At 48.0% G+C, this 27305-nt stretch overlaps 1 protein-coding gene across 4 annotated transcripts in view; it reads left to right on the top strand.

Annotated features, from left to right (window-relative positions):
* The window catches only part of CLIP2 (CAP-Gly domain containing linker protein 2), a 59528-nt gene extending 33635 nt beyond the window's left edge, over window positions 1–25893 (top strand). For 2 of the 4 annotated variants that reach the window (XM_029961373.1, XM_029961372.1), the window contains 13 exons: window positions 2056–2269; window positions 3186–3383; window positions 4488–4591; window positions 6097–6157; window positions 10527–10631; window positions 12180–13124; window positions 15582–15639; window positions 17167–17250; window positions 17659–17815; window positions 18296–18455; window positions 19391–19576; window positions 21238–21300; window positions 21844–25893. In XM_029961373.1, coding sequence (XP_029817233.1) covers window positions 2056–2269; window positions 3186–3383; window positions 4488–4591; window positions 6097–6157; window positions 10527–10631; window positions 12180–13124; window positions 15582–15639; window positions 17167–17250; window positions 17659–17815; window positions 18296–18455; window positions 19391–19576; window positions 21238–21300; window positions 21844–21855 — 2347 coding nt within the window. In that variant the 3' untranslated portion in view covers window positions 21856–25893. The remainder of the gene's footprint in view (window positions 1–2055; window positions 2270–3185; window positions 3384–4487; window positions 4592–6096; window positions 6158–10526; window positions 10632–12179; window positions 13125–15581; window positions 15640–17166; window positions 17251–17658; window positions 17816–18295; window positions 18456–19390; window positions 19577–21237; window positions 21301–21843) is intronic. The other 2 variants (XM_029961375.1, XM_029961374.1) reach the window with 1 other exon arrangement.
* The last annotated feature ends 1412 nt before the right edge of the window (window positions 25894–27305 follow it).

Below are 27305 nucleotides of genomic sequence, written 5' to 3'. Positions count from 1 at the left end.
CCCACCTGCAGTTTTGCACTGCCATCACAACATCACTTTTTTTCCCCTGTTTCCTCTCTGTAATGCGAGTCTGGAGCTCCTCAGCTCCAGAAAACTTAGTTTTCAAGTAGATTTTTTTTTTTTCTGCCAAGTGTTCTGGACCCAATTCCTGCTTCTGAACTGTAAAAGTTAATTGCAACCACTTCCAATCTGGACTGAAAGAAAATGAGCAGATGTAATGAAGCAAGTTTGGGCTTGCAAAGAGCTGTCAAGGGGCTTTTGAAGTGCCTTTGACACCATTGTGTAGCACCAGCCTGTGCTTACACCAGGCAGACCTGTGGAAGGGGCTGTTGCCTGCCTGCGCCTACTGGAGTTTGAGAATATGATGCTGAGCAAGGCTTGGCTGGTTTGTAAGAGGTCAGCCTGTGGTGTGACTGGTTTTCCAAACCCAAAGGCCTGTGTTGGCAGCAAGCTGAAGAGGCTGAGAGATTTGGGATTGTAGAGTGGTTGTTTAAAGTTTGTTATAGGGAAAAAAAAATGGGTTTGAGCAGATGTTTGAAAATGAATTTTATTTTCATCTGGCTGGAGATCAGGCTGTTCCCTGGCCTCCCAAGTACACAGGGGTCTGCCTGTGACACAGCTGTATGGCTGCCAGCACTTAAAAATAAAAGGGAATTAGAGAAACAGCTGCTCACATCTGGAGAGGGAGGACTTGTGCTAGTAAAGCTGGATTTGTGTCATTTAGTCATTAGAACCTGTTTTTTATGTTAACATAGGACAGGCTGTTTTATGACCCAGTGTTTAGTCCTAGCCTTGCTGTGAAGCCTGTGAGAAAGAGCTCTTACAGAGAGAGCTTTCAGTGTTGGCTGCTCTCCTGAAACAAGGGGATGTGATGCTGGACATGATCTGGTTTTCCTTGCTGCAGTGCAGGTGGCCAGCAACAGATGAACTCTGGCTTGTTCCAGCCAGCCCGAGCCCTGAAGGGGTTTCCAGGGTTTGACACTGTGTTTTGGCTCATTTTTATTCTGGAAGAGGGCTCTGGAGAGTCACAATCATTGGGATCACTGCAGTTGTGGAAGAGAGCTTGCACTGTAGTTATCCGATTCTTCCTGATTCTCCATCTTTTATGCTTGCATCTTTCTAAGTTTGTTTGCATGGGAACCAGTTTCTCTGCCACCCAGAGGAGGTGTCACACACTGGAATTTGCTGTAATGGTATTTTTACCTTCACAGTTAGGAGCTGCCACTTCCCCCTTCTGTTTCAGTAGGGAAGTTTTTTACCTTGTATAACATTTATTCAGTGCTGTGTGATTCAGACTTTTTAATTAAACACAAAATGCCAGAATGGTTCAGGTTGGAAGGGACCACAGTGGGTTCTCTGAGAAGAGTCTCCCACCTCAGGAAGGGTCATCTCAGAGCACATGACACAGGAATGTGTCCAAACAGTTCTGGAATATCTGCAGCAAGGGAGACTCCACACCCTCTCTGGGCAGCCTGTTCAGTGCTTGGTCACTGCCCAGGGAAGGAGTTCTTCCTCATGTTCAGGTGGAAATTTCTGGGCATCATTTTCTGCCCATGGCCTCTTGTCCCATTGCTGGGTGCCCCCAAGCACAGCCTGGTCCAGCCTCTGACACCTCCTTTCAGACACACTTTACTACCTGACTTTCTTCAAAGCAGGGTAGAGAGAACACGCAGGTTTTGGGAGGGTTGGTTTGTTGGGAAGGTTGGACTGTAGGGAAGCAATCCTCTGGCTGTGCTTATGTTCTGGGATGTTTGTGCTCTCCAGGCTACCAGATGGGTCTTTCCTGGCATCTCATCAAAGTGCACAGCAACTAGTGCGTGGCAATTATCTCGGGATTCCCTGCTAAAGCACCACAAATGAAAACAAGGAGATTGCCAGTACAGCAAGTACAGGAAAGGGGAAATAATCCAACCACTTGCACACAGGAAACAATGTCACAGCAAAGCACCCAGAGATGAGCTGAGGGATTTGTACTGCTTGGCAGTGCCATTCTGCAAGGCTTGGGCGAGATGGATGCTCTGCCACTCGTGACTTGGTGCATCTCCTGTTTTCCAGGTATTTTCAGTGCCCTCCCAAGTTTGGCCTCTTTGCTCCCATCCACAAGGTGATCCGGATTGGGTTCCCATCCACCAGCCCTGCCAAGGCAAAGAAGAGCAAGAGGATGGCCATGGGAGTGTCAGCCCTGACCCACAGCCCCAGCAGCTCCTCCATCAGCTCCGTCAGCTCCGTGGCCTCGTCGGTCGGGGGCAGGCCCAGCCGCAGTGGGCTGGTGAGTGGCTCCTTCCACGGGCTGGGCAGCCTCCATCCACACCTGTGACCAGGCTCCACAAAGCACTTGGGGTTTTCTTTCAGCAGCTCTTCCTTCAGTGAGGTGGGAGGAGTGGAGTGTGGGATGTTTTTACCCACTTTACAGGTGGTTTCCCTCCGTGGACACAGGAGTTGTAACAGACACGGAGCGATTGTGACTGTTAAAGAGGCTGAAATGTGATTTTGCAGTGTGATAGTCTGGGCTCTGCTGTCCAGGGCAGGTTTATGAGGGATCCCTGCAGAAAAAGGCCACTGTTTCAGTCCCACAGGGTTATGAGCAGTGTGCTCTGCAGTGGCCAGCTGTGCAAAGCTCCTGCAGTGACTGGAGGGTGACGCTGTCCTGGATCACATGCCTGGGGCTTTGGCAGGTGCTCAAGCAGGGGGACAGCAGAGCAGGCAGCAATATTATTAAAAGCTCTGGCTCTGTCATAGTATGTGCTGCAGAGCACCTGCAGTCCACTTGGCTGGGGACGAGGGTGCAGTGTCACTCTGGGGAGTGGATCTGGTTTCCAGTTGAGATTATTCTGCCCAACTGAGCTCACTTTTTGGGACTTCACCAGTGCAGGTCACCAATAAAATGTATTTAAGAAGGCAGATGATACAATGCATGATAATCTTTCCTGACCCAATTCACATCCCACATCCTGTACTTTTGGAAATGGTCCTTTCATTGCAGTGCAGAGGAACTGCAGAGCTTTTGTGAGCATTGTCCAGGTGCTTCACAGACTTAACCTCACCTGTGTGGTCCAGAGCTGCAACTGCAGCTCTGTACAGCTGAATAAACGATCCTTAGGTGAGCAGATTTAACAGGGGACTTCAGCTGTTCTGGGCTGGGGAGGACATGGCTTTACCCCATCTCTTTTTAACTCTTTTTCCAGCTGACAGAGACCTCTTCTCGATACGCCCGAAAAATCTCTGGCACCACAGCTCTGCAGGAGGCACTGAAGGAGAAGCAGCAGCACATTGAGCAGCTGCTGGCAGAGCGTGACCTGGAGCGGGCAGAGGTGGCCAAAGCCACCAGCCACATCTGTGAGGTGGAGAAGGAGATTGCCATCATGAAGGCCCAGCACGAGCAGGTAGGAGGTGATGTGGCTTTATCACTAGCTCTCAAATATCTGAGTATTTGATATCCCCTGAAAGTTTCAGGTCGTAACATTACCCCTGTACGTGAAACTTGGGCTCTGAATTTCTAATTTGGATGTGGTGAGTTAAGCTGAGGCTCTTTCTCCATTCTCCCAGTGTCACATGTGCTCTCTCTGCCCCGAGCCAGGAGCAGGAAAAGGGCTGTCTGTGCCAGATAAAAGGCAGTAGATAGTTTGTGTCTGGAGGATCAATACATTTCAATGCTGAAATGCAAGTGGAGAGTAAATTTGTTCCCCTCAGCTACCCAGTTTGGCCGTGGCTGTGACTGCATTGCAGTGATTTTTGTGGTGCTGAGAACATCAGCTCAATTCATATGCCACAGCTTTCCTGCCAGAGAGAATGTTTTTATCACATTAATAAAGTCAGGAGATCTGGAAGGAAAAAAGGCTGATCATATTTAGGTTGTTTTGGGTTTTTTTAATGAGCATTTGTACAAAGGGCACTTTGAATGCTTAAGGAGAGGAGTTGCTTGTGCTGTTTGTCAGTGTAGATCTTCAGTGACTGTTGGTGTCCTAAATGACTTCCTTATGCTTATAAAGCCCAGTCAGCTACCTAGGAGCAGGGATGGCACTGTATGTGTGTGGCAGGTCACACCTACCTGTCCAAAATGCAGGAGAAGTTTGGAAATCAACTGCAAGCTGATGGCTTTCTTGTGTGTGGTGTTTCCCAGTAATTATCAGTAACAAATGAATTAACAGCAATCTGAAATGTTTCTTATTTCGTGACCAGATAAGCTCTGACTAGATTTTCAAAACTGTTCAGGCTTCAAGTTCTTGACTCAGAGCTGGATTCTCCAAAGGGCTCAAGTCAGAGGGGCACTGAAGTGTGGACCAAACTTACAGCTGCTGGAGACTGAGCAATTTTTGTCTTCCTGATACCCACATCCTGTGCTCTTTGGAAAATCTGCCCTCTTACCACAGTGTCCTTTGAAACAGATCATCAGAACTCTCTGTTCCCTTGTTCTGATCCTTTTTTTTAAACAACCCTGTACTTCAAACATTGGTGACTTTTGTGCTTGGGCTCTTGTTTTGCTGCAGTATGTCACAGAGGCAGAGGGAAACCTCCAGCGAGCACGAGCCTTGGTGGATGGGATGCAGAAGGAGAAGATTGAGCTGTTGAACCAGCTGGAAGAGGAGAAGAGGTAGAGCAGGAGTGTGGTGAGGGAGGTGGAGTCGTGTATGGGCAGTGACAAAGGTTACAGGTGGTTCTGGCTGAGGATAGAGTATAAAGTAAGTGTTGGATCATAAACAGGCCTGTGCAGGCTGGGCCATTGCAGACCCCTCTGTACAACCTTCCCCTTTGTTTGTGATGTGCTGATCTTGAGGACATTCCTGCTGAGGAAGGGAAGCCAAACTGGAGTACAGCCTTACTGTGGTGTGATTCACCCTCTCCCCACATCCCAGAGGCTCCATCCATGTGTATATGATGATGCATTTCCTCTCTGGGTAAGAGTGATCAGCTTGTCCTTGTATATATGGAGTCCAATTTCTCCATATATATAATTAAACTCTTCAGTGGGAATAGAAAGACATTTCTGTGCATTAGATAACTGAAAACAGTGTTGGTTTCAATTGACTGATGCCCCTCCTGAGGATGAATTGTTCTTTTGTGCATAAGTCTCCCTCTTCTTCTGGTAGGCAGCTCGCTTTCCCAGCTCCAGGAGGCCCTTTAACCCAAGACAGCTGAGTTTTTCCCTAAATATCAACAGATGCCTCCTCTAATTAGAAGGAGGTTTAGACAAGGAAGCTTGTTTATGAAGTTAGATATGTACACTCACAGCTATTTTTATCTGTAACAGAATCAGAGTCCTTACATCTGGCTACCAGCTCAACATCCTCATTATTGCCTTTTTTTTTTTAATCAGTAAAGAGAACAAAGAGGGCTGAGTTTAGCAGAAAATTGAATTATTTTGTATTGTTACTGGGTTCTCTCTTCCAAAAGAGAAGAGTCCTCGGCATGCCTGTGTTTGTGCTTGTGGTTCCATGTGCATTTATCCATGACTGGCCTGTACAGTCTGTGGGGAAGGCTTTTCTGCCAGGGTAACTCACAGTTTCCACGTTGTGGAAACACTAAGCACTGCCCACCCTCTGCCAAGGAGTCAGAGGTTCCAATTCCCTTGGAATACTTTGTATGGACCCCATGCATTTGGCACAGGAATTGCCCAGTGCTCAGCTGGAGGATAACAAGGTTTAAATAAAGCAGTGACACTTGGCTGTGGTTTGCATGTTTTCAGGATCCCAGTGTCAGAGAACAGTAGCTGTGTGTGTCTGGGAGGATGTACCTTGCAAGAAGGCCAGTGTTTGCTGTGTGGAAAGCTTGTCCTGCTCCATGGATCTTGCAGCTCAGTTTCTGCTGAGCTGTTTGTATCCAAAGGTGGTCTGTCTCCCTCTCCTCTCAGACTTTGGTTCTGCAGACCATGATGTTGTTGCTTTTGGTTTTTTTCCTAGAACACAAAAAGTCTTACCAGTAGCTTTTGGGCAGCTTTTCCATTTGTTTGTAATGATCTCTCCATTGATGCCGTGTCCCACCAATCCATAAAACTTGAGTAAGGGTCATAGTGAAGAGGCCCCATGTGTGTGGCTGCTTAGACAGAGGGTGCTGGTCTGGGTGTTCCTGATTGCTCTTTGTGTCTCTTCCTCTCCCCAGGAAAGTGGAGGACTTGCAGTTCCGTGTGGAGGAAGAATCCATTACAAAGGGGGACCTGGAGGTAATTCCTAATGATGTTACCAAATTATGGGGTCAAAACCTGAAACTGCATGTGGGGCCTCCCTCCAGTAACCTCTGCCACCTTTTGCTCCACTCTGAACAATACTTAATGGATGGCTTTGGACCTTCTGTGAACACCAGGGTGTAAACTGTGAGGATTGATCTTTGGTGTGTTGCCCAATGACTACTCACACTGGGAGCTGCCTGGAATTAATCTGTCACCCTGAGTTGCCAAGTCATGTTAAAATCTTTATCTGAATGTGTTGCAACATATGTTATTCCATCTAGAAATGAATTGACTGCTCAGTCTCTATCCCTGCAGTGTCCTCCTCTTAGCAGCTGGTGGGGCACACATGATCTCCTGGTTGGATGCTGTTAAATTCCAGATGAAATGCTATATATCCTGAGGAATCCTTGTGTGGAGTCCCCTGCCCACAGGTGTGGGGTTGGACACCAGGGCTGACACCCTGTCATTGGGAAGGGCTGTTGCAGTGAGCATTGTGCAAGCTGGAAGTGATGTTGGGAGCTTGCCCTTGAGTGGGAGGCTTTTCCAGGGGAGAAAAAAAGAAAAGAAAATCTCTCTGTGAAAGCAAGACCCTGCTCTCCATGTGTAAATCAAGAGGATTTCCCTTCTCTTTAGCCAGAGTGCCAGGTTAGTAACAGCCAGAAATGTCAAGGGCCCTGTGCCTGTTATTTGCTGTCAGTCATAGCAATAGAAGCCCAGGAAAACTAGGCAATGGATATGTTGCTGTGGTTGTGACCCTCTTGGCACAAACCTCTCCTCTTCACCCAGAAGCTGAAGGAGCTGTTTGACAGGGTGTAAATCAGCACTGCACTGATAGCAGACCTTTGCTAAAGCACAGCAAGTGCAGTTTCTGCCTGGTGTGTGGGTGCAAAATCAGGTTTCCATTGACCCTTGAGCTGACAGGTTCCCCCAGTGTTGTAGAGAAAGGTAGTTGATCCATCCATCATTCCCTTTGAGAGCAGTGAATTGTCCCTGTGGAAGCTCCAAGTGTTTAAACCTGGCTGTGTAAAACTGGCAACGGGACCAGGGTTAACCACCAGCTGTATTTGGATGTACTTTTTCTTTTTTTTTAAAGCCATCATGCTTAGCAAGATGATAAGCTGCTGTGACATATCCTCAGACTGGGACCTGCAGTCATAGATCTGATTTTCCTGGGTGGGAAGGAATTATTTTGCCATGGAAATGTGGCCAAGCTTCCAGCTGTTACAGTCCTGTCCTCACTTCCATATTTGTCTGTATGAAAGACCAAATAGCTTAGGAAAGCTTGATTTCCTGTGATCCAGGGAACTGGGATGTTCTCCATGAGTCCAACATCGGTGCCAGCCCAGGCATTGGCAGAGGGCTTGGCTGGGGTCAGTTTTTACATCCTGTCCTGTCTGATTTGGATACTCATACTTGAATGAGTGACCCCCTGGAGCAAAATCTCACCTTCCTGCTTTGTTGTGGAGGCAGTTAGGATTTCCAGAAGTAAGTAATTAACTTCTGAGGGGAAAAAGAACCTCCAGGCCTCCTATTGGAAATCAAGGAGGGTAAGTGCTCCTTTGTGCTTCAGTGTTTTTCCTGGGAAAAGGCTGTTCCTGATATTCTTTGTGTGAAATCATAACAAAGTCAAGCAGTGGCTGCAAATACAGCCCTTGGCATCCCTCTCTGGAGCTGAATGAAGCAAAAGCAAAACCCAGTGAGAGTTGACTTCCCTCCTCTGCTCTTGTAGTCCTCTTACACCACCAGCTCTTCCAAACATTCAGAGGGGAATGTTTATCTTGACTTAACAGACAGTGACAGATATGATGGTAAGAACAGATTCTCTCTCTGTGGTCCCTGGATCCTGGGTTTCTGCTGAAGGCTTGGCTGAATCCCTGCTGTTTGTCCCAGTAGTATGTAGGTTTTGAACAAATCCAGGGCTCTTGGGTGTTGAGCATGGCAGGCAGCATCCTTGGAAGCTCTTTGACCAAAGAAATCCTTCTGTTGGAGGCCTGGTGATACAGATCAAGGTTTTGGACCTCTGGTAGAGCAACTGTGGATTTAGCCCTGAAATGAAGTTATGAATTCAACCCATTTTTGATCCAGGTTGGCAATGCTGATGCTCTGGTGCTTTGGAAGATGAAAAACAAATGCAGGAAAAGCTTTCAAGAGCTTTGCAAGATAAAAAACAAACACAGGAAAAGCTTTCAGGAAAGGCTTTTTGTGGTGGAAAAACCACAGTTTATAGGAAATATTATCCTCATCAAGGAACTCTGTCATGCTCATCTCCTGGGTCCTGCAACACGTCTTGGATGCCTCTGGGAAGTCAGTTTGTAATTTGTGAACAGTAATTTAAGGCTAATAGCTACAAGTAGGTCTGAAATTCATATCTGAGCTTCCTCAAAGTGCAGGAAAACTTCGGATTTGAGGCTCTGACTCATCCTGGCTAGTGTTGGCAAACCAGCTTGCATAAAATAACACAGGATTTGATGCAAATCTAAAAGTTAAGGGCTGTAAAACAGTTGATCTAACTTTCTTCCCTGTTGATTTTTTTTTTTTTTTTGGCTCTATTTTAATATGTTTTTCCAGACTTGGAAAACAGCAGGATTAATAGATACTGAGCAAGAATATCAGGTGTGCTTGACTGGGAACTTGAGTGTCAACCCCAGGACTCTGGAGTCTCTTTGGGAGGTCCAGAGATGAGTTTTGTACTAGGTCAGCTTCTTCAGGTAGCCAAACTCTGATGTGCTGCCACCAGTTAATTCATTGATGTCCATGGAATATTTATTCCTGTAAGTAAAATCAAACCTGGAGCCCCTATCTTGAAATGTGGATCTTTGAGCATTGCAGAGAGCAGAATTAATTTTATTTAAGTAAGTAAATATTTTTCTTTTTCTTATTAGGATGCATTCAGCCAACTTTTGCACTTAAATGATATTATTTGGGGGTTTGATATTTGGGTTCTTGAATGGACATCTTTTTTCCCCTCCTTCAGGGGTCAAAGAGAGCACATAAAATAAGGAGTAGTCCTGAGTATATCTCGAAGTTGAGATCTTCACCATCTATGAATACATGTGTAATGATATTTTTCAAGCCTTAAAACGTGGATTTTTGCAAACCTCAGTTGCCATCATTTATACACAGCTAAGACCTGCTTTATAGTAGTGAAAGGCAGAAAATCCTTAAAACTTGTTCCAATAGAGAGAAGGGGAAGCAGTTATATGGAAAATGAAGGGCAGAAAATGGGTGTAAAAAGTGGTTCTGAGCAGGTTTGTTTGCTTTTTGGTAGATTGATTTTTATTTTTTTTTTAATTTGGTAAATTAAATTTAATTTAAAGAAAAATGTTGGATTTGTAAACTAAAAAAAAATAAAATGTGAAGGCCAGAGTCTGCATGCATTTCCCCATGTCTCCTCTCCTCTTTTATTTATGGGGAAATTTTACATGATATTTTACAGTGGTGGTTGTGGAGTGCTGAAGTTTGTCACCAAGTGCAGCTTTGTGGTACTTCTGCTTTAAAAGTGAAGGGCACTGAAGCAAAGCCCAAAGTCAGTGCCCCTGGATTTGGGCAGGTTACATAAACTCCTTGTGCTTAGTTTAACCATTTGCCAAAAAAACAAACAAAACCCCAAAGCAGCGACAACAACAAAACAACAAAACCAAACAAATAAAAACAAAAAACCCCAAACCAAAACAAAATAGTTGTTTTCTTATGCCAAGGCTGGTAGAGTCTTGGTGTGCAAAAATCGCTTTTTGAGATTCCTGGCAGCCCTATACAAACCCAAAGCACTGATTTGTAGGACAGGTGGGAATCTCAGTCTCCCTGATTTGCTTCAGTGCAGTGTATTTGGGGTTTTACAACACTCCATGAACAGTATGACCTTCTTTTTCTCCCACTTAGTGCAGGGGTCACAGAGTCTCCAGAGCAAAAAGAGGATGGGAACTTCCAACTCTTTTCAACCTACCTTGTGATCCTTCTTGAGGAGAGACTCAGAGGATCATTGCAAGGTCTTTGCATTCCCTGTGTGGTGCAAAGGCCTTGTACTGGTGGGAGCTTTGCTTTATAGGAAGTGTCTCCAGCGGCTGCAGGAAAACCCCGAAGCAGGTTTCTAATGCAGAAGGATGTTTTCCCATCACATATTCAGTTTTCCTGTGAATAGCCACTACAAGTACCATGTAAAACCCCTTAGGGACCGTTTTCTATTTGGTTGGATTTTTCCTCCTTGTTTGGATCTTTATTCTCCTCCTGTTGTGAACTGCCTTTCCTTGTCTTGTACGCCGGAGATGATGTTGCAGCCTTCTCTTTCCCTCTCTTTCTCTCTCTGTCTCCCTCTCCCTTCCCCTCCTCCCACCTCCACTGTTCTCTTTTCCCTCTGTGTGACCAGACTCAGACGCAGTTGGAGCATGCCCGAATACGGGAGCTCGAGCAGAGCCTGCTGTTTGAGAAGGCACAGGCTGAAAAACTCCTCAGAGAATTAGAGGACACCAGGGTAATGGACCCCCACTTGCCCTGCCTGCAGAACAGCGCTTGCCCCTGCGTTGATGCTCATGATGCCTTGCTTTTGGGTTTCTTTCTTTTGGTTTTTATGGGGTTGATTGATTTTTGGCTTGAACTTTAAGCTTCCCTGATATTTTTTTTTCTTTTTGTTTGGTTGGTTTTTATTTGCTCTCTCTCTCCTGGGAATAGTAGTATGATATGATTTCCAGCTTTGCTTCTCATGTGGGGACTTGTTTCTCAGACTGAGTTTGCTGCTCTGCCCCATGCCACCATCTGACACACGAGCTCTTCACAATTCATTTCTCAATTAACATATCCCAATAATAATATCTGCACCCTGCACAATTCATCCTGCATCGAGGCTGCAGTAGGAAATGACGTTGCAATCAGCATTCCCTTTGCTCCCCCTGCCAGCTGTGGGAGCTGCCATCTGCAACGGGACATACTGGTTAGGGCAGGTGGGCCTGCTCTGATCCTTGGACAGGCTGCCCAGAAGAATCCTAAAAGCAGACAGATCTGGAAAGGGCTTTTTCACGCTGGTGTGGTTGTGGGAAGCAGCAAACTTGCTGCAGTGAGCTTATGCCTCACCAATGGGTTTGAAAGCTGTAGAGAAAGCAAACATGAGGGACTCCAAAAGGTCTGGCTGGTTTGAACCCCCCTGTGCCCTCCTAAAATAACCACCACCAGCCTCCTGGGCCGATGGTTGGTGGGGAAACATCAATTGAAACAGAGTAGAATTCATCACTTAGGTTTTGGCTCGGTTTCCTTGTTTCTTCTGCTTTTTTTTCTAATATTTCATCTAGTCAAATCTCTTCTCCATCCACAGCTGCAGCACCCTGAACTCCCTGTGACTCACAGGTAGTTCGGCCCTGCCAGGTTACAATCAGATCCTAAGATATTGATCCACAGCCCTTATGCTCAGTGTTCACCATGGCCAGATTTATTGTCTTGCATCCTCTAGCCTCCTACGTTATTTTGACTTTGCTAATAAACTCTAACAAGTACTCATGTGTAAAAATCCCTTTTCCTTTTTACACCAGGGTAAACAAATTCTGTTACAGCAGAGGGGTCTGTAGGCTGAGGATTGCTGAGCAATAAAGGAAACATGATATGCTTAATGCTGGTTTCGATGCTTGTGATACTCCTGCATGTGCAGTCACATCTCCTCTGTGCATCATCTGGCAGGGTGCCTGGTCTGAAAACATAATGCCCTTCCAGGACATTATTTTTCATAAACCACCGTTGCTCTGTAGCAAATTTCAATGGTTATTTTCAAGGTGTTTTTCTGTGGAAAACGAGAGGTTCCTATTAGAGAAAAACAAATTGCAGTTGGCACAGACATAACTGTGAGTTGTCAGTGCTGGTTACCCTGGTGCAAAACTGTGCTCAAGTTGGAGGGTGCCGGGTGTTCTTTTTTGCTGTTTATTTGAATTTTGACTGATGTACTTTGGATTTACCTCCACTGGAGCACACTTACTGAAGGGGGAGGACGCGGCGGCAAGAGGCGGGCGCTGACTTTGTGTTCTCTGTTGTGTTGCAGTTAACAACAGTGGCAGAGAAGTCCAGGATCCTGCAGCTGGAGGAGGAGCTGAGCCTCAGGCGCAGCGAGGTGGACGAGCTCCGCCAGTGCCTCAGGAGCTCTCACCAAGCAGAGAGCCCTGAGCATAACCTGGGCTTGCAGTCGGAGGCTCTTCGGCTGCGGGATCAGCTGCTCTCTGCCAACAAGGAGCATCAGAAGGAGAGCAGCCAGCTGAAGGAGAAGTATGAGAAGACGTTAAAGAAGTACCAGCAGGAGATGGAGAAGCTGAAGTCTGTCAACGAGAAGTACTCGCAGGAAATCGTTGACCTAAAGCATAAAGTTCAGCAAGCCACTAACGAGAACATGGGGCTCATGGACAACTGGAAGTCCAAGTTGGACACGTTGGCTTCTGACCACCAGAAGTCTCTGGAGGACCTGAAAGCCACACTGAACTCAGGCCCTGACACCCAGCACAAGGAGATCGTGGAGCTGAAGGCAGTGGTGGAGAGTATAAAGATGGAGCACCAGCTTGAGTTGGAGAACCTGAAAGCAAAGCACGACATTGAGACAGCTGTGCACGTAAAGGAGAAAGAGAGTCTCAAACTGAAGCTGCAGGAGGCTTTGGATGAAGTGGAAAAAAGCAACAGCAACTGGAAAATGCAACTGGAAACCAAAAGCAGTCAGCACCTTCTTGAGCTCCAGGATGTGAAGGACAAGTGTCGAGATGCTGAGCTGAGGGTGCATGAACTGGAGAAACTTCATGGTGAATACACAGACCAGACAGAAGCAATAGCTTTCTTGAAAGAGCAGATTTCTTTGGCCGAGAAGAAGATGTTGGACTATGAAACGTTACAGAAAACAGAAGCCCAGAGCAAACAGGAGATCCAAAGATTGCAGGAAAAAGTGCTTGTCTTAGAGAACAAGCTGCAGTCCATGGAGGCCCTGCACCCTTCTCAGCATGCAAATGTATGACTTTGGGGTGGTTTCGCTTGTTTATCATCACTGTTGGTAACCCTTCCTAGGAGTAGCCCTCAGCTGCTGCCTCGGGCAGTTTTCTGAGGCTCAAATACCTGGATGTTTTTTTCCTTCCACTGACAGTGCTCCTTCTGCACTTTATCTCCATGCTGAAGGTGTCTTCCCTCTCTTGAAATCCAATACAGGAGACAATTAGGAAACATTCGAGTCAGGAGAAGCAAGTGGGGCCACACCTGGGCTTGGAGGCTGCTGTGGCAGCAGAGCAGGGTGGTTGTGGTTTGTCAGGGTGGGCTCTCATCCTGAGCAAGCAGCGTTCTGAGCTGGAAAAGCATCATTCCTACAGTACAGGTGTATTCCTCCAAGGAGCTGCAGCAGCCTTGGTGTCCTTTGGGGTGGGTGGAGGGAGAGGGTGGATGAACAGTTGCCCTGAGATAGGGCAACATTGCTTTCTCAGCACCTGGAGCAGGATTTAAGAGCCCCAGTGAGGGGGCTGAGCTGTGGGATGGAGTGGGGTGGAGGGTACCAGCAGCACAGCAGAGGCAGTGGGGAGACTTCACAGCATGTATGGGAGACAAGGAAATGTTGATTTGAGGATTATAGTGGGAGGGCTGCTGGCAAGGGTCAGGATGGCACCAGGCTGGGGAAACAAAATGCCTGATTGAATATGAGTCCTGAGCCTCCCAGGGAAGGCTGGAATAAGAGCAGTAATAATATGAAGAGGTTGTTTTTCTGTGGCCTTTGTCTCTTTGTCATCCTTTTTTTTTTTTAATAGTCCCACAGGATGCCATCATCCTGCCTTTGTGCATGGCACAGGGACACGTGGCTGGTTCTGCACTGGAGTGAGGGGGGAGATTGCTACTTCTGGCTCGAGGCTGGGCCCCTATTTGTGTTTGGATTCTGCATGAGAAATGAGCAAAAAACCCCAGTTTACCCCTTGTCCCTGTGGGGATGCAGAAAATGCAAATAAGCTGTAAAATGTGCATGTTTTAAGAATGCTGTCTTGAAATTTCACTGGTGATGTAGTTGCTGTTCCAGACAGAGTTGCCAGTGAAGTGAATTCAATGCCTGTGTTTAATTTCCCAGCACCAACAGCCCCACTGAAACCAGCTGCACCTTCAGGTAGCAAAGTCAAGCCTGTGAGTTCCTGTTGGCCAAGTCAGAGCTTGCAAAAAGGCACACTGAGGAGAGGAGAGGCAAAAGCCAAGGAGGAATCTACAGCACTGATGGTGTTTCAGGGGTTGCTCCAGTGTGTTTCATCTAGTAAAGACAGTTGGGAACAATAAGTAGAGTCAGGACCCTGGGAAAAATGGGCTGTTATTACAACATGTCACCCATGTTATAGCTGAAATTCAAACGGGAATGAATGGAAAAGAAGGAGCTGGAGGCTCCTTCCAGAGCCCTTTAGATAAATGAGAGGGCTCTGGGGGATATTGATACTGGATTAGAAGTGGGGAGTCTTGAAGTAATTATTTCAACTGTGTGTCGATTAAAATCAGGAGAATATGGGAAGAAATGCATGGGTGAAAGCCTTTGAGAACCACAGGTCAAGTTCTATTTTAAAATGTTAATTTAAAGTGACTGCAATGGTATTAACTGTCCAAGTATTTTAAACAATCAAACGTGTCTTGTGACAGTCGTTCCTAGACCTTCAAGTGAGAGCCACAACTGGGCTTCCCAAGAGCAGTTAAGTAGTTTTTCCATACCAAAAGTACATCAGGAAATGGGTTTCCCTTTCAGGGGTGCTCCTGCTTCTGTTTGTGTCCTACAACCCACTCAGACTTTTGGGGACTGACCTCAGGGCTCTCAGTGGTGGCCACAGTGGCCTCATGTCACAGAAAGCTTGACTGTGAGCTCTGTGACCTCTGACTTTTCCTTGCAGTATAGAAAAGGGGGGAAAGGCAGAATCCTCTATATGGACCAGCATTTGCTTGTTATTCTTTTTATTGATGCATTCATTCTCTAATTATTATTATTTTGTCAATGTGTTTATAACTTGGGGCAGAGTTAAGTCCTTCAGGAGCTGAGGAACTCGTTGACTGGTGGGTCTCAAGCTGAGTGCTGGAGAGCATTTGCACCTGAATATTCACTGTGATGGACCAGAGGAGCCTGGTCTGAGGGAGAGCAGCTCTTCCATCCCTGTGCAAACTCTGAGTGTGCAGAGCTGGACCCAGAGCTTGTGGGGAAAGCCTGAGCTCTCTTCCCTCCTGGGTGAATCCCACTGTTGTGCTCAGCTGCCTGTTGTGTGTGGGCACTCTCAGATAGTGCTGGTTGCCCAACAGGACAAGTGGCTCCTCTAAACCCTTTATTTCCCTCTTGGGAAAGATGTGAAACACCCTTACTTGGTTATTGAATACCCTCTGCTTTGGATGGGGCTTTGTGGTTCTTAACTTTGCTTTAAATCTTCGGGTAAAATGTTGGTTTACATCTCATGTCTTACATTTATTTCAGATGATTGAAACTAATGATATTTCAGAAGAAAAGATAAAGATGAAGCAGACTATGGAAGGTATGAAACAATAGTTTTTATGTGGAAAACCCTGTTCTAGTAGCTTATGTGCTTTTACCTCCTCTGACTTTCTGTTCTTGCAGGCACAGCTGCATAGATGGGGCTTAGGAAGTCATTTCATCTCTCAGAATTTGCTGGATGGCATTTGTTGCCTGGCTTTGTTTTTTCCTTCTCTTCTGGCTGAGTATATGCAGGGAGGGAAGTTTTCATTTTTATTACACACTCACTATGCAGATGCTGCGGGTTGGAGACAGATCTGGGGAAATAGGTACATTTCCATCTCATCACTGATTCTTACAGCAGGTAAAATTCAGACCTGAAATGTCATTTGTTCATAGGAGAGGAGTGATGATGGCAAATATTAATGTGACTGGCTTAAAATAACGAGGGCTACTTTTTATTAAGCTTACAATAAATCAAATCAGTCCTTTTACCAAAACTTGGAATTTTATGCACTGAGAAAATTTGCATAAAGGAAATTGAAACTGAACTGCACTCAGCCCCCTCACAGAGGGTGAACTGTAACCCTGAGTCTGAGCAGCAGCAGAGCTGGATGGCTCAGACAGCCCCTGTTAGGATGCAGCAATTTAAACTGAGGTTACTGGGGACTTTTACTGGCTTAAACTTCACTTAATAGAACCTTTGTTCAGTTTGAGTGTTCCTCCAGCTGGTGGTGGATTCAAACAGAGATGTTTTGTCCTATTTCCATCTGCCCTCAGTGCAAGCCAGGCTTTGTCCATCAGCCTCATCTGTCTTTGCAGGTACAGTTTTATGCAGAGCACATACATGCTATACCCCATCCCTGGAAGTGTCCAAGGCCAGGCTGGATGGGGCTTGGAGCAACCTGGGCTAGTGGAAGGTGTCCCTGCCCATGGCAGGGAGTTGGAACAAGATGATCTTTAAGTTCCCTTCCAACCCAAACTGTTCTAGGTTTCTGCACCAAACTGTTTGCTGATTGACAGGTAATTCCTGCCTAGTCCTGGCAGAGCTTAGCTGGTCCAGCAGCCACTGCTCTAAATGATCACTCAGCCCATATGTGTGTTGTTTCCATGCTGAATAAGCCAAAGATAGATAGATGTACTGAAAACAACCAAGTCAGACTTGAGCCACAAAAGCATCAGACTTCAGATCTACAGCTCTGACTGTGGAAATGCATTAGTTCCAGAAAACATGTCTTTTGGAACTATCTCTGCCTTCCAGTGTAGGAGGTGATACAAATAAATGTTCTGAAAGTTCCTTTGGTGGTTTTTATTTATGTTTTATTCCCCTTTTCCCCCCTCCGTTGTGGTTGTTTTCTTAAACCTGTTTGATATGACTTCCCAGCTGTGCATCCCACCTCCAAATGCCTGGAAGGTGATGAGATGCAGTGAGAAACATGTGTTATCTCTCTCCTGCTGCTTCTCTGCTGAGGAAGGGTACCATCACCATGCCCTGTGCACCCCAACCTGTGCCATACAGTCAACACCTCCCTGATTTGCACAAAGCACTTTCCAGCCTTCTGATCTTTGTCTTTTCCTTTCCCCACAGACCTCCAAGACAAGCTGAGTAAAAGAGACAAGGAGGTGTCATCCCTGGTGTCCCAGACTGAAACTCTAAGGGCCCAAGTAAGTGGTAAGTTTCCCTAATCCAGTGTTGGTGGGAATGAGGTGTTTCCCTCCTCATCCTCTGTTACTGGTGTTGAACAAGGGCCCAGGTGCTGAAATGGGCTGGTGTAAAACATGATGCTGCTGATCTTTCAGTGGGTAATGTTGGTAAACATTAATTCGTGAGTTGAACACAAACACTGCAGGAAATATTTTGTATCCTGTGAGGGAGGGTTTGGGTTCCCTGAATGTCTAAAGCTAAAGAGAGAGAAGTCAGTGGAGCTGAGTGTTGTTTCCAGGATCTCCCCTTAAATAGGGTCAGATCCAGAACTAAACACATCTGTGCTCTTAGGAGTGGGAATTGGGAAAAGGCGAAAAGTGGGACTGTAAGTAAAGGACCAAGTGACCTTTCTTCCCCCAAATCCTCTGCTTCTAGCTTTGGAAAATAAATGCAAAACAGCAGAAAAGAAGGCTGATTCAGTGTTCAAAGAAAAGAAGAGGCTGGAAGGGGAACTGGAAGCCTTGACCAAGAAAACACACGATGCTTCAGGGCAACTGGTCCTGATTAGCCAGGAACTGCTCAAGAAGGAAAGGTCAGTGTGCAGGTCTGGAGACAGAGGGGCTCTGTGTGTATTCATGTTCATTCTGGGTGCTTAATTGACCATCTGAAGGAATGTAGACATTGTTGAAGTCCAGCCCCCAGTTTTCCTGTTCTTTAGAGATGCTGATGTGGGAATTTGGTTAGAATTAGGGGCTGTGAATTCTCAGAGGCACTACCCTGTCACTCACTGCTTGCCAGGAGCTGCAAGACAGCTCAGTGCCCATGTAGATGCTGAATGAAGTTATCAGAGCTGCCCTGCTCCAAAACAGTGCCCTGTGCAGGTCCCAGTTTCCTTGAAGCTGGCACAGTGGGACAACAAGGGATCTGAGCCCCTGAAGCACGGTGGGAACTGGGGAGATTTGCTCACTGGCCTGTCTTTGGATCTGCAGCAAAGATGGGAGGGAGCACAGCAGGACTCCAGTGGTGTGTGGGCTCTGGGAATGTTTTCACCTCTTCATGCTGCTTCTTCCAGGAGCCTGAACGAGCTGAGAGCCTTGTTACTGGAGGCAAACCGGCACTCACCGGGGCCGGAGCGCGACCTCAGCCGGGAAGTGCACAAAGCTGAGTGGAGGCTGAAGGAGCAGAAGCTCAAAGATGACATCAAGGGGCTGCGAGAGAAACTGGTTGTGCTGGTGAGGGCACCAAACCCCCTCCTGGACTTGGCCTGGGGCTGGAGGACTCTGTGCTGCTGGGGAGGAGGGTGGGCTGAGCCTTTCAGACCTTGCTCCAAGTCTCTGTGCCTTGTTTTGTGCTTCCCAATCTGATGGGGCGCTTCCTTGACAGTGCCTGTGAGCAGTGGCCCGGCTTAGCAGCATCTCATTGAGCATCAAAAATGTCTGTATGTCATAGAATCACAGAATGTCCTGAGCTGGAAGGGACCCACAAGGATCACAGAGTCCAACTCCTGGCCCTGCATAGAGGACCCAACAATCCCACCCTGTCCCTGAGCATGTTGTCCAAATGTTTCTTGAGCTCTGGCAGCCTTGGTGCTGTGCCCACTGCCCTGGGGAGCCTGTTCAGTGCCAAACCACCCTCTGGGGGAAGAACCCTTTCCTCATATCCACCTTCCTTGTGGGTCCCTTGCAACTCAGGCTATTCTGTGATTCTAAACCCCCTGACACAGCCATTCCCTTGGGTCCTGTCACTGGTCACCAGAGATCAGTGCCTACCCTTGTGAGGAAGTTGTAGACTGGTATGTCCTCCTCCAGTGTTTTTCTGTTCCCACAGGTTTTAGATCCGTGGCCAAACAGGGCTTAAATTTGCGGGAGAAACCGAAGGTCTTTCAGCTACAGGTCTTTCAGAGAACGTTTTACACGTTCTGTGATCTAAGAATAAGTAACATCCTCTAATTCCCGTGTACTTCAGTGTCCTCCAGTGGTTGAAATGTGAATAACCGATTTGAACTGGAGCCGCTGCTGGTCGCACTTGGCAGGAGCTGTGCTCGGCCCCCATCCGCCGCTGGAATCGCAGCGCGGCTCCAGGAGTTACGTGGGGTTGTGGGTTTGTACTTGGAGTTTCTGTAGTTTTTTGATCTAACATGCTCCTCCTTTTCCCTCTGCTGTCCAAGGACAAGGAGAAGTCTGTGACGGACCAGCGGCGATTCTCCCTGATCGACCCCTCGTCGGAGTCGGAGGTGATCCGGCTGCAGCACCGGCTCGTCAGCACGGAGGACGTGCTGCGCAACGCGCTGGAGCAGGGGCACCAGATGGAGAAGCTCATGGAAGCGATGAGGCTCTCCTCTGAGAAAACACAGGTAGAGCATCAGCAGCCACCTCCAGGGTGGCTCAGCCCTCAGCAATCCCCTGGGATGTTGCCCTGTGCTCCGGGGAGATGCCTCGGCTGGGTCGCCTTCTCCCTGCTGGAGCCACCTTCTGTCAGATGTAGCTTAAAGCTGTAAAATCCCTGCTAGCTGGTAATCACAGATCCCTCTGTGCCCTGGAGAGCGGTTGCTAAACGTGGCGTTTTGGGGAAGTTGCAGTGTGAGTAACTGTTCTTTGTGTGTGCAGTGTCATGTGGCTGCACGGCCTTGCAGTACAGGCACTTTAGAACACGAAAGTTGAGGTTTCTCTGCCATCCCTCTTCTTTGAGAGGTTTATTTCTGTGCAGTCCATAGGCAGAAACTTTGGAGAAATTGCCCTGGGAAAATGTTTTCCACTCTTACCAGTTCCTGGAGGCACCTCTGTGTCCAATGTGGGTTTGCTGGTGGACTGTGAATGTTCCCACTCCAGTTACTATCTTCTTTTCCCAACTTCCTCTGGTCTCCCTTTGTTTCTTCTGACTAAAAGAAAACTGCTTCTATTTTCTGTCTTGCATCATTCTTTGTGAAAGTGAAGGCTACAAGTAAATTGACTCTCAACATTTGGCTTTTCCATCTCACATGTGTGGTGTCTCAACCCTGACTGATTCCTCCTGCAAAGTGACCTGCTTTGTGCTTCCTGTCCTTGATTGCTCTTCCAGCTGTATTTTCTCTTGGCTCTTCAACCAGGCCGTGGCTCTCAGAGCCCAGATGCCCCAGTGCTCCTCTCATACTTGCTCACTTAAATGCTTAGCTGAAAAATGTCTTTCTCTTGCAGTAATGTACCTTAGGGTAGTACAGAGAATGGGCTGAGAGCTTATTTTCCCTGATGCAGGTGTAGATATGCTGTGGTGGGTAATCTGGGGATATCAAACCTTCTACCCCCCCATGACAGTCCCCTTTGGATACACCAAACCCTGTTTGCATTGCAGTGGCACATGAGTTGGTCAGGAGGAGGGTGCAAGGTAAAAACTGCAACCCTGAAAGCTCTGCTGGCCCAGACAACAAGTTTGTGGCAGTCCAAGATGTACCATAATCCTGTTGGTACCTCCAGAGTGGCTTTAGCTTCTGTGGTAATTGCTCTGTCAACTGGAATGCTGGGACTCCAGGCTGCAGCTTTCTTCTCTTGCTTGTGCTGGCTATGCTGTCATTTTGAAGCTGAAGGGCTCCGCATTATCCCTGCTAAAGAAACATTATAAATATTTAAAAGTTCTTGTGCTTTTTAAAGATAGAACAGCCTGTCCTGGCTGCCAGACTTGTCTCTGGAGATGGGAAGTGGCAAATGTCCTTTTCAGTGCTGGATGTTCAGTGTGCCATGTTTTGCAGCTGACACTGTCTTTGGCTGAGGGTTTGCTTTTGGGGATTTAAGAGGTGGGAGTGTGTCTGTAAGGAAATCAGGGGATGTTTTGTAGCTGGGAGGGATGGTGGGGATTGGACCAGGGCGTAGAGGGCAGGAAGCTTCTTGCCAAAAGTGGGCTGGGATATTTGTATCCTCCTTTCCTTGTGTGGAGTGGGCAGCTAAGGAAGGACACGTCAGCTTTACCAGATTTCGGTGTTGTAAGCAAACCCACCAGGATCTTTGTCCCTCTCCAGTAAGAATTGTCTGTTCTCCATTGCAGACTGTTGGAAATTCTGGGTCTTCTAACGGGATTCACCAACAGGATAAATCCCACAAGCAAGAGGTAAGTTAGGAGCAGGATGTTGTTCCAAACAGTGGCTGCTTTGTGTGATTTCTTGCCTGCTGCGCTGGGCACAGCACTTGGATGGGGCAGTTCTGCCAGCAAAAGCTTGACTGTATCATTCCCACACTGAAAGGAAGAGGCTTTGCACATCTCCAGTTCCTGAGTGTGGTGGGAACCTCACAGTGGGTGCTTGCCCTGGGAGAAGCAGTGGGAAAGCAGAGAAGCACTGCAGTGTCCTGGGTCAGTGCTGTGTGACTCTTCTCCTGGCAGCCCCGGCTAGAACCTGCTCAGACTCAGATCTCTGCCATCCCCTTTATGTGGCTGGCATTTGTGGGACGCTGTCCTGGTCTCGGTTTTCATTATTCAGGACAAGACCTGTAGCTTCAGATTTCATCTCCCTGCAGGCAGGATGGCCAGTCTGAGGGACTCACTGGGAGAGCAGTGGGTCAGGACATGGCATTCCACTCCATGCCTCAGTGTCCTCTTCCAGAAAAGACCTCTGTGCCTGTCTCATTTTGCCTGACAAGGTCTGTTTTCTTCCAGGAGAAGCTCTGATAGAGAAGAGGTGAAGAGGATCATTTCACGCCAGTATCAGCTCCTCTGCACAGTCAGGAAAAACAACACCACATCTGGCTTTTAGCACCTCCAAAAGACCACACACAGTATTTTCACTTTAAGGAAGGACAATGTTTATAATGTAGTAACTGATGTAATCAGGACAATCCCGGAGTCCAGTTTTCCAAGACAGCCATTGTTCCAGGAGGGAGCAGAAGGATCTCTCTGGGTTTGGTTTCTTACTTGTATTGGTTTTGACTGTGGAATTTGTGTTGTTTGAGCTGCCCTTGCCCCACCAGCTGACATGGTCTGGGTGGCAGCTGCTCTGACCGGTGGCTGAAGTGTCAGCGAGTCCCAGTAACCCCACAGGAGCTGCAAAGGGATTTGCTTGTGGTGTCCAACTCCAAAGTGTGTGCCCAGAGGCTGCACACTTCCCACGGGGTCTGTCCCTTCCCTCCCACCCACCCTGATGTCCTGAGGACCTGCACAAGTGAGTGAAACCTGCTGGCATGAGGGAAAACAGGGTGTGGGGACGTGTTCCCCTCCTCTCATTGCAGAAGACATCACTGTTTTAGAGCACAGAGGCTGCACTTACTTCTTGTATCATAGCATGTTGTGGGAAATAATCCAGTTTCAGAGGAATATTTATTTTGTTTCTCCCCCCCTGCTGTTTCTGGGGAAGGAGCTGTGGTGGCTCTGAGTTTGGGGACAGGCACACTTCTCTCAGGTGTTGGTGGCCTTTCTTCCTGCAGTGAGATCTTTGAGTAGACCTGCTGATGTCCCATGCCACAGCCTGTCCAGCCTGGCCCCCCTCACTCCTTGGGGTTTTATTGGGTCTGTTTTGAACTCAAGATCCAGAGATGCTGGATCTCAGGATCACTGGCCTGGGAACTCCATGTTGGGGGCAGTCAGTGTGGGACAGATGGCTTGGGGAGAAGGTTCCCTCCTTGCCTGTTTAATGTATCAGCTGATTGCCTGGCACTTTCCAGAACTGTCCTTGGCTCTTCAGTGGGATAACCTGGGATGGATGAGGTGAAGGTGCTGCTGTGAGCCCTCATACTGACTCTGGTATGGCCTGAGTGTGAGTATTTGGAGCAGGGGAAATCCAGGAGTGGAGCCTGCACAGCTCTCGTGTCTGTACCAGCAGTGCAGACCCAGGCAAGGATCCTGTGCCTTCTTCCCAAGGCTTTACTCTAACTTTGGACCTCAGCTCCCAAAGGACACGAGGGCAGAGGAAGGGGTCAATGTGCTCTTAAAGGTGTGAGAGAGCCCAGCTCAGGTTCACTGTTCAGTACCACAGGGAACAGTCACAGTAATATTTTACCAGGTTTCCCCCCTGTTAATGCCCAACTCCTCCAGTCTTATGAGCTCTTGTGTTATGATGGGGCATCTGTGAAAGGACAGGATGGAAGAGACCACTGGGAGAGGAGATCTGAGCCAGATCCCAGGCAGGTGAACATGATGGCACATCAGCTCCATTGCTTTTTGCCCTGATTTCCCACATAGTTGTGTTACTTATTCATAGTAAGGATTGCTGGACTCCTGCTTCCTGGAAGGGTGGGCAGCCAGAAGCAGCCTGGGAAAGACTTGGGCTTCATGGCTGCAATTCTGCCATGAGGAGGATGATGCTGAATACTTGACCCTGCTCACTCATGATTAGTGATCTCCCATCCTTCAAAGGAGGCTGGGAGAGGAAGGGGGCTTCAGGGGAGTAAAGCAGGTCAGAAAGCACAGCAGAAATCTGGCACATGGCACTGGAAGGTAGAGCCTAGGATTGAACTGGCTGGAAGTAATTCACATGGGATCCCATCCTGCCTTGTAGAGTGTTTCTTCGGGAAAGATTGCCACATCTCTGCCTAGCTCTGGGAGTTTCCCTAGGGTGGTCTCCAAAATCCTCCTGGTGGTGTATTCATCTTCTAAGTGATTTAGGAAAGTCCCAGAGGGAGTGTTCATTTGTTACAGCCCTCAATAGAGATACCTCACTGGGAGCTGCTGTTTTAAATTTTAAGAATTTAGGGCTGGTGTTTCCCAAAGTGCTCCTGTTGGCTGGATGGTCTCTAAAGTCATGTCTGCAGCTTCCCAGGGCTTCCTGGGCCCTTGCAGGAGGGATGCCCCATTCTGGTTTGTAAGTTATTTTCCCTGATAGGTCTTCTGGTGACTTGTGACCAGCTGCCTTCACCTACAGAGGAATGATACCTGTGCTTTCCACCTCCCTTTGGCTCTGTACAGGGCAGGATTCACCAGGAGTGGTTATGGGGACCATTTATTTGGTTCTGTTAATCAGATCCGAAGTTGTCAGGCTGGAGGAGTCTCTGGCTCCTGCCTCCTCCTGGGGACCATCCCCTGAGAACAGCTCAGACCTGTGGCTTTTCCTTTTCAGCTCGGGTGACAGTGCAGAACAGCAGCAGATGAGTCAGAGCAGGTTCAGAGTTGGTGCTGATGGTCTTTTCTGGCTGTAAAGAGCTGTACTGGTCCCTAAGGATCAGCCAGGAGCTGACAGCACTGCTTGGCTCTCTGTGGAGGCTCTGTGGTTGTCCTGTTGCAGGGCTGTACCCAAATGGGCAGTGGGGTGAAGCTCCCAACACCCTTGGGGTGCAGGTCCATGGGAGCTGCTCCCAAATGGGACCAACCACAACACCAACAGGACATGCTGTCACACACGTGTCATCTGGGCTTCAACCCAACCCTGTGTAAGGGGCCAGGAGGGGTTAGACCTCAGTCATGTCCTCCCTCTCCAAAATTGGCACAGGCTTCCCCAGGGCACTGGCCTCTGGCTGCCCTTCTGAGGTTATAAGAGACCAAACTAGGGACAGACTTGGAAAGGACAAGGAGGAGATTCCCCAGCCCCTCTATTTATTTGTACGTTTGAGTGCTATTTTTGCCTATGTGGTGGTGTATAAAGTACTTCACAATACTTGTTCTTACTGGCTTGGTTCTTCGGGAGAGGTTTCCAAGGGCATTGGAGGGCTGATGCACCATCTCCTGCTGTCGATCCGGGCTGGTTCCTGTTTGTGCCTTCACTCCCCCTTCGGCTTCAGCCTTGCTCTTCTCTCGATCCCCCAGAGCTGGTGTGGGGGGCTGTGCTCTCCCCAGCCCTTCTCCCAGCCCAGGAGTGCCACGCTGGCTTTCCATCTGGAGCTGGGTCCTGAGCATCGTGCCCCAGAGTTGCAGGGTTGGGAGCAGGAGGTCACGCACTGCTGGAGCTCTGGGCTCCGAGGGAAGGACCAGCACCCCGGCTGTGGGAGCAGCCCCAGGGCCAGTGGCATTACCCTGACAGTTAGTGATGCTTTTCTGCTGAAAGCTGAGCTGCTATCCAGTGAAAAAAAAGCCTTTGGAATGGAGACTACTCTGTGTTGAGTGATTTCTTCTCTAACTCACAAGACCAAAGGGAAAAGAATCAGTCTTGCTTGGGGATTTCAGCTTTATCCCTCCTGCAGCATCCAGAGAGCTGGAGCAAGGGGCAGCACCGTGCTGGTGCCCTATGGAATGATTGTGTCAGGCTGCCAGCCAAGGCCTTACAGCTCCTGCCTCACCCCAGCCACCAGCAGCTCCTCTGGCTTGCAGTAGAGATGCATGAGGGTTTCATTAAACAAAATGATGCAAATTACACTGTAAAAGTCTTAACAGAAATTCTAGTACTCCATTATTTGGCAGCTTTAGCAGCTCAGCACTATCTGTAGGGAGTTATTAATACACTAAGATCCTATAGGCCTCATGTAAGTTACCAGAATAAAGACAATACTAGATGTATAAATGGATGATAACCTTTTACCCGTACAGTATGTATTACAATTTTGTAGCTTAGTCATTTTTTGGCTATCAGATTTTGTTAGTATGATATAAAAAAAAAAAAAAAAGACAAAAAAAAAGGTTTGACTGCTAATGTCTATTTTGTTATTTGATTCATTTTCTTCCTCTGTACAAAAGCTGTACAAATCTGTCTGTGTAACTCCTCCACATCTGTATTCATGTACCACCCCCCTGTCCTGGCTTGCTGGTGTGGTGAGCTCGTACTAAACAATAAACTCTGTGGCTGAAGTCGGGCACCCCGGGGCTGCTGGGGTGTGTTCAGGGTGTTCTGCGGAGCAGGAGCTGGAAGGGGCTGGGGACACGGGGCTGTGGCACTGTCCCCCTTGCCCTGAGCCACAGCAGTGACCTTGAACCATCTGTCTTTGGGCTCTGCAGCTGCCTGGGAGGCTGCAGAGTTGCCCTGGGCGTGAGCTGTGCCAGAGCTGGCACCCAGTGGCCTCTGCCCTCCTGCATCCTGTGCCAGAGGTGAGGACAGCCAGGCCCAACACCTGGGGCAGCTCCTGCTGTCAGGTATCTCCTGAGCTGTGGGGTGGTGGTGGTGTTTATTCATCCATGGTGATTTTCCCCTATGGTTATCTCCCCAGTCCCTCACTGACACATCCCCGATGCCCAGAGGTGAGGAGTGTTGCAGGATGCTGCACTGCACCCACTCCAGTTTGATTGGTGCCACCTTCATTTTCCAGAGGCTGGGGTCAGGTCATCCTCATCCAGCTCACCTACCACAAATCTTCAGAGAAAGGGATCAGTGGGAATTGCAGGGAATTGGGAAATGGGAATTGTAGTGGAACAGTCTGGGAGGAGCTGCCAGCTCCCAGCCTCCTGCCTCTCCTCTCCTTGTGTTCCTACCCCATGCCCATATGGATGCTCTGAGCATTGTGTGGTTACTGTCACTGATGAGGCAGGACTGGAGGGGTTTATTCCAGGGCTTGGTGCTTTTTTTGTTCTACAGCATCTCAGTTGGAAACTTCCTTGACTGGCTGTGCCCTGGCTTGGCACTGCTCATACAGCAACAAAACATCCATCTCTTCCTGCTGTGTTTTCCTGCACCAGTGTCTGTAGATCCTTTATAGGAACGTATTGCCAGCTGCCCTAAGATACAGGAAAAAATGGAATGCTTTTCCCCTTGCTTTCTGGCTCTTCTTGTTCCTGGATTTAAAATTCTGCATTACCATGATTACCTGGAAGTTTTAAATTCTTTCCAGTAGCAGGTGAGGTGTGCAGGTGGTGGGCTGGTTCCAGAGCAAGGCCCTGAGAAAGTTACAGATGACTGATGACAGCACCATAAAAACTGTCCATACAGCTGTAACAGGGTCTGTGCAGTGTGGTCCTTGATTTTCCTTTTTCAAGGTGAGTAAGAGTTGCTGTCAAGAACAAATAACTTGGGACTTTGTCTCTCCAGCAGTTCCCTGACCCTGTGCAGTGCAGGGTCTTGGGATCTCCTAAAACAGCAGGGCAAGATCAGTGGGTCCCTGGGTCACCACATGGCTTATTTCTGGAGCAGGTGCTGCTGCTTCACTGTCCATGGGCTTCACTGTCCTCCAAGGGCTGGAAGAAGAATAATTCATTTGAACTTTATTGGGAGGAATTTCCAGTCACAGAAGGTCCATAGGGCTCAGCCCAGTGCTGGTGCAGTAGGGGAG

Source organism: Manacus vitellinus, unplaced genomic scaffold, assembly GCF_001715985.3.
Source record: "Manacus vitellinus isolate BGI_N305 unplaced genomic scaffold, ASM171598v3 scaffold_32_pilon, whole genome shotgun sequence".
Classification (NCBI taxonomy): Eukaryota; Metazoa; Chordata; class Aves; order Passeriformes; family Pipridae; genus Manacus; species Manacus vitellinus.
Note: the sequence above shows the minus strand (reverse complement) of the source record. Positions and strands in the feature narration are given on the sequence as shown.